This window comes from Mus pahari, chromosome 4, assembly GCF_900095145.1.
Source record: "Mus pahari chromosome 4, PAHARI_EIJ_v1.1, whole genome shotgun sequence".
Classification (NCBI taxonomy): Eukaryota; Metazoa; Chordata; class Mammalia; order Rodentia; family Muridae; genus Mus; species Mus pahari.
Window position 1 is genome coordinate 17,559,333 of NC_034593.1, and position 7,131 is coordinate 17,566,463.

General features: G+C 44.8%; 1 protein-coding gene across 1 annotated transcript in view; it reads right to left on the reverse strand.

Annotated features, from left to right (window-relative positions):
- Positions 1-5,484: 5,484 nt before the first annotated feature.
- The window catches only part of LOC110320236, a 4,647-nt gene continuing 3,000 nt past the window's right edge, over positions 5,485-7,131 (reverse strand). The window contains exon 2 of the mRNA XM_021196141.2: positions 5,485-7,073. Coding sequence (XP_021051800.1) covers positions 6,645-7,073 — 429 coding nt within the window. The 3' untranslated portion in view covers positions 5,485-6,644. The remainder of the gene's footprint in view (positions 7,074-7,131) is intronic.

Sequence of the window (7,131 nt, forward strand, 5' to 3'; positions counted from 1 at the left end):
CCTACACTCATCATTTCGTTTAAGTTACATTTATCACGTGTGTGGGTGTACATGTGTGCATATGCCACCACACTCATGCTGAGGTCAGAAGACAACTTTTGAGAATCTATTATCTGTTCCTGAGATTGAATCCAGACTGCCAAACTCCTTAAAGTCTTAAAGTCATGTCTCCAGTTCTGGCCACCTTTGAACACCAGATGTACATATCTGTCTGTTGGGTTCAGCATTTTCCTGGAGACATCTCATACTCACCGAACTATAGAAACAAACACTTGTTTTTAAAAATTGACTCCTTCTTCCCTACCTCTGTAAATGACAACTTCCTTCTTCTATATTATTGGTCTAAACCTAGTGAGCATCTTTGGATTTCGTTTTTTATCTTGACAAGTGCATCAATGAGTCACATACAGGGACTTATACCTCTACTGTTAGTACTTGGGGGTGGAGCTAGAAGGAGCATAGACCCCAAGGCCAGCTTCCAGTTGTGGGTCACCCTGCGTACAGAGTAAGACCCTACCTGTTCACAATCTAATTTTTCTAACCAGTACCTGACACCATCTCTCAGATTTGATTCCTGTGAGTCCTCAGCACCCTCTTGCACTTGGTCCTCTGTGTAGGAACCAGAGCCCTTTTCTGTAAAGGAGGAGAGCCAAGCAATGTGCTTGCTCAAGGCTTTCCCATCGCTTTCCATGTCAGAGGAGTGAAAGGCCCTTTCGTCTTTCTTCATACCAAGCACTTGACCTTTGCTCTCATTTCCAGGATACAGCATTTTATTTTTACATGTCCCCATGTACTCAGTGTCCCCTCTACCTGTAATGCTCCTTTTTGGATGGTGGACACTCACGGCTCAGTCCTTAAAGTTCTGCTCATGTGTCAACATAACTCTGCAGCCTTCACTATCTAAACCAACACAACTTGTTCACCTCCTACCTTATTCTGCGTATCTTTACTATTATTTCACTCTTGAGTGTGATTACCTGACTCATTCCTAGCTTGTGCAATGCTATTGAGAAGAACATCCACTGGTGACTGGTCTTGAATGGGACAGCAAGAGCAGGAAAAGCCATTGCTACATGGAGGTGGTGTGCTACAGAGTAACGGAGCTCTTTCTTGTGTATGCATGTTTGTACACTTTGTGTGTGTGTGCATGAACTTATGAATGTGGGTATATGTGTGTGAAATGTGTGGGGGCACATGTACACATATATGTGGCTGTCAGGGGATATCTTCATGTAGTTGATTTTCTCCTTCTGCATTTCAATGGGTTCTGGAGGTTGAACTCTTCGGGCTTGCACAGAAAACACCTTTACCACGAGTCATCTTTTTGGCCCATGCTCAGCATTTGTGTGGGTGATGACAATCGAACTTCAAGCTTGGAAGGCAAGCACTTTAGTAAGCCATCTCTCTCGCCCCCAAGCTTGGTCTTTGACAGCTTATTCTAATGCTTCCAACTTAGTATCAGCGGTAGAAGGATAAACCTCCCCAAGCCATTATATTATCTTTGTGACAAAAGTCAAACCATCATGCGACTGTGGTGGTTTGAATATACTTGGCCCATGTGAAGTGGTACTATTTGTGAGGAGTAACCTTGTTGGAGTAAGGGCATCACTGTGGGGGTGGGCTTTGAAGCTCTGCCCATTGTGGAAGAGCCATTCTTTTCCTAGTGGCCTTCAGATGTAGAATTCTCGGCTCTTCCTGAGCCATCCCTACCTGGACACTGCCATGCCACTGCCTTGATGATAATGGGCTGAACCTCTGAACCAGTGAGCCAGCCCCAATTAAATGTCCTTTACAAGGACATGCGATGGTCATGGTGTCCCTTCATAGCAATGGAAACTCAAACTAAGCCAGCAACTTAATTATTATTATTTTTTTATTTTTGGACAGTCTCATATAGTCAAAGATGCCCACAAATTTGATGTTTAGTTAGAATGACCTGGACATCTCATCTACCTTCACTTACTTTATGTAGTGTTGAGGATCAAACCCTGACTACATACACTCTAGGTAAGCTCTCTACCAACAGAGCCAACAAAGCCTCAATTGTTCAACTTGGATATTTTTTGAAAGTTTCTTTATACTCTTCCCTCCTCCCCCCCTTAGTCCAAGACTGAAATATAAACTCCATAAAGCATAGGGGCTGTTTGGTTCACTGTAAACAGCTTCTGATGTCTTCCCACACTAAGCATTTGATAAATACTTGTTGAGTGAATAGCAAAACTGTCAGTACAGTATGAGGGTTTTCATGCTGCCAGAACAGTACAAGGCTGTCAATAAAGGTAGGTGGTTGGTAAGACAATTTGCTATGTACGGTTGGTTTTCTGCTCTGACTGAATCACAAACAGGCTACAACCCGCTACTTCTATATTCTGAGAGATATGGATAGTTTATAAGTGTGATTTTTTTCTTTCAAGAGTTTTATTATTTTAACAATTATCTGTGTATGTGTATGTCTGCATGTGGATATGTTCAGTTGCCTGTTGTGGCCAGAAGGGAACATTAACTCTCCTGGAGCTGAAGTTATAGGTGGTTGTGAACTACTCGGCATGGTTTCTAAAATGATAAGGTGGCCTTTCTTTCTTGATACAGGGTCTTGGCTAAGCAGACCAGGTTGGCAGAGCACTCCCTATGTAACTGGCTGACTTTGAATTTGTGCCAATTCTCCTGCCTCAGTCTCCCTGAGTACTGTTTTTTTTTTTTTTTTTTTTTTAATATTTTTTTCAATCTAATTTTATTATTTGTAATGAAGTGAAATGTCTTAAGTAAAGTCCATTGGTCTTACTGAAGGGGACTCAATAGGAGTCAGCACAGAACATACCCAAATACCAGATTCTCAGCACAAGGGAGGAAGATAAGTGGGATGCCTCTGGATTGGGCAGACAGCTATGGTCCACTAGTGCATAGCCATTTTAGGGGCTCTAGAGAGGGAAAAGAAGATAGGAGTGTATTCCCCACTCCATCCTCCAGAGGGTTAGAGTGACTATCTCCAAGAACAAGGGAGATGAAGTAGCAGGCTTTTCCTCGTGTAGCCTGGTGGGTTTGAGAGACCATATCAGGACCAACACCTATGGGATCTGATCATAGGTCAAGGAACACTGTGACAAAGTCATGCTGACGAGAAAAGGTCACAAGGCACAGATGGAGAAAGCTCAGGTGCTGAGCTTTAGTCAAGCTGTTCATTAGTCTTGACAACATAGTCTGGGAGCCCAAGAACCACAGAAGAGCTGCAGAAGTCAGAAGGAAAAAGAAACCCATCCGTGCACTGGAAGGATGCCTATAGAAGCTGGGCAAGGATGAGCCAGAGTGCTAAGGTGAATGAAAGCCATGAGTTAAAGCACTGGGTGAACATTTGTGGTACTAAGCAGCTGCATACTGTTCTTGTTCCTTGGGTAAAGTATTATCAAAGCAAGACAAGTCACAATTTGTTTAGCAAGAAAGTCTGTGTGTGTGTGTGTGTGTGTGTGTGTGTGTGTGTGTGTGAGAGAGAGAGAGAGAGAGAGAGAGAGAGAGAGAGAGAGAGAGAGAGANGAGAGAGAGAGAGAGAGAGAGAGAGAGAGAGAGAGAGAGAGAGAGAGAGAGAATAGTGATTTTTTTTTTTCAGGCTTGTTAATAGATGCCTTTACCAGATAAGCAATCTCTTAGGCCCTAAAGCTTCTCTGTCTCTCTTTGTGTCTCTGTCTCTAACTCAAACGGCTCAGACTGTTCTTGAACTCCTTACATAGCAGAAGGTGATTTGAGCTTCTGCTCCTCTTTCTACCTCTGGGGTTCTTGGATTATGAACATGCAGCACCAGCTTTGCTTTAGGCAGTGCTGGAGATGGTTCCTAGGAGCAAGGCAATCATTTTACCAACCGGATTACTAAGAGATGCTTCTTAATGTGCCCCTTTCCTGTACAACTTCTTAGTAATAACAGCCCGTTCTTTCTAGAAACATAACATTTATATTTAAACCGCTGAAAATTAGTAACTTTTTTTTTCTAGAATTTGTCCAGATCTAATTATTGCTTGAATTTTGCCTTTGATTTAGTGCTGGAAATGTTGGAATGGCTAAAACTTGAGGTGACAAACATTTCATTCTATGTGCTACAGCCCATTTATCTGAGTCTCTAAGATGCAGATGCTGAAGGAATAGTTCAGGGGTTAAGAGTGCTTGCTGCTCTTGGAGAGAACCAAAGTTTGCTTCCTAGCACTCTTTTTGGGTGGGTTATAACTGACAGTAACTCCAACTTCAACACACACACACACACACACACGCACACGCACACGCAGACACACACACACACACACACACACACACACACTTGTGTAACAGTCTCTTTGACATTTAAAAAACTCCATCCAGCCCATAAGCTCAAGCAGGGAAGTAAACAAAACTATCTTTAGGAACTTCCTAAATCTGAGCAGATTCATTGGTAAATAAAAGCTGAGAGTCTCTCTTCTAGGAAGGGAAGCTGAGTTGCTAAGACTATGAGACGAGAAAAGCTGTAAACCACATTCTGAGACCAGACCAGCTGTCTGAAAGAAGCAGAGAGCAGCTGAGCTGCCTGGAAGAGCTTTAGAACAATTGAGGTACACAGAAAGGACACTCTCTAACCTGTTGAGCCGTCTGCAGACTGTGCAGGGTGCTCCAGGTTCCCAGCTTTGTGAGCTGTCACCCATGTTAGGGTGGGCTTTGGTGATGCAGCTGTCTTTGAGTCATTTCTGTACCTGTATGGAACCCCAATAAAGCTCATTGGTCACCAAGTTGGACTTTGTTGGTATCTGTACTTTGGTTTGTTGTGGGTTCCCTTTCGGGGATGAATAGATGAGTGTTTTATCTCCCAAGGAAAAGTTTTGTTATATATACACACACACACACACACACTTTATACAAAAGATTACAAAAAACAAAACATAAGGCTCAGCTAATTCCCTTAGCAGGGTGGCTCAAGCATTTTCCACATTTAGATGTTAGCACTCTGTTGATTGTGTGTGTATTAAGTTGTGAGTAACAAGTATGAGGTCAGAGGACAACCTTCAGGATTTGGCTCTTACCTTCTTTATTTTTGGATCAGGGTACGTAGCCTTGGATGGCTTGGTCTACCCTGTAGAACAGACTGAGCTCAACCCAGACTCTGCCTGCCACATGCTGGGATTAAAGGTGTACCTCAAGGGTCTCATTTGTCTCAGGTTCCTGCCTCCAGTCTTGCTTTAGTCTAGGAACCCCAGCAGGTGGCATGTCAACCTGCTGACCTTCAAGGCCAATTACTGTTTAATTATGGTAAGAGATCCTCCTAGCTTCTGGGAGGGTGAGACAGGATTGCCAAGGGTTTGAGATTCCGCTGAGTTATGCAGGAAAATCCTCTCAAAACCAACCAATCAACCAACCAACCAACCAAAAAAAAAAAAAAAAAACCAAACCAAATAAACTATGAAAGCAAAACCTCAAAAACTCCAACCAAAAAACAACAACAAAACCCGAAAAGCTTGAAGGGCACTTTACTGGAGCAAGTTTAAGGTACAGGCCCCCAACTGTGTAATTTCTGTCAAGCCATTCAAATAAAGTAGTTTATGTCCTAAGACAGTGCACTTAACGAACAGATTCTCCCCCTCCTTGTCCAGTGGACAGAGAACACCTTGAAGAAGCTGGGTCTTTGGAAGAGGTGTCTCCTGGGAGGCTAGGAATCACTTGGAAAGACTGGGGAGCATCCTTATCCACTCAAAGTGTGGCTTGATTTTCTTGTAGTGGTTGTCTAGGTCCAGGGCTCTGGGAATCAGCTTTCCCCACCCATCCCACCATCCTAGTGGGTGTTTCCAACAAAGAACCTGCATTGCACTGTGAGGTTTATGTTGAGCAAACAGCATACCAGTGGGCAGTTCTTACACAATGGTAAGATACTAAATGCTCTGGGCAGCTGAAGGACTGAACCAGGCCTCCTCTTTCTCTTCCTCAGTGCAGTTTCCCTGAACTGGACAGAAGTGTTTTGGAAACCCAGTGTAATCTACATTCCCATCAGGTGACACTGTTTAATCTAACACTCCCTCTTTTATAAGTGACAATAGCTCCGGGGACACCCAGGCTCAGGCTTTGAACTTTTCTGGTAGAAAGGGCTTTTGCAACTCCATAGACTTTTCTTTGGTGGCCTTTCCACTCTTCCAGCTATGCCTGTCAGAACAGGTAACCGAGTGCCGCCTCCAGGGAGGGGCCCATCAGGGGAGAGTCATTGACCTTGGCTGAACGAGTTTGTTAGGCGGCACAGTCTATAGCTGTGAAGATTACTTCAAATGATACTTTGAAAATTTATGTTGAAGCACTTAAAGGAAGACCACTGCTTGACAAGAATACATATGTTTCCAAATGTTTTGACAACTTGAAACTAGAACCTTTCACCAAAGAAGGTTGCAAAGTATTTTTAAAGATAGTAACAGAAAAGCAGAGATTCAAGATATATGTTAGAATTAAAAGGAAGGCTGCCTCTTACGGCCCAGTTTTTTGAAAGACTCAGGAAAGTCACCGCAGTATTTTAAAAATCCTCGGCGCTCCCGCAGCCACATTTTGATATTATTGGGCAGCCAAACTGTACTTCAGAAATCGCCTTCACGTGCCAGACGCATGCAGAAAGTAGAGAATATAAACTCCCGTGGATATCACCCCGCGGTGCACACTTAGTGAACATTCATTCTGTCTATGGCTTTATTTTCGCGCAATGAGAACTGATCCATCAAACCTTCCCGATAGACCCCTCGGACAAGTCGCACATTTGGGCGCACAAACTTCAATTTCAGCTTTGCGTTTTCACCAAACCCCTCTCGCCGTGTGCGCTGCGCGTGTCCCCACGCGCGGTGCTCCGGGTCCCATCCTAGAACTCGCTCACGGCAGGCGAAACACCTTTCCAGGTACGCTCCGGAGCCGGCGTGTTTACGCGCATCCAAGTGTGCGGCACTTTGCACGCGGAGTCCATGGGGAGCCCGCGCCGAGCTCCCGCACCTGCCCGCCGCCTCCGGGGGGATCGAGCGGCCGCGGCTCGTAGGATTGCTGCGGGCGAAGGGACCCGAGCGCCACCCAAGCCGCGGGACAGCCCCGGGCTGCGGGCTCTGGAAGGAAGGCGCGGCGAGCCCAGCCCCCAGCGCCGCGAGCGAGCGAGCGAGCGAG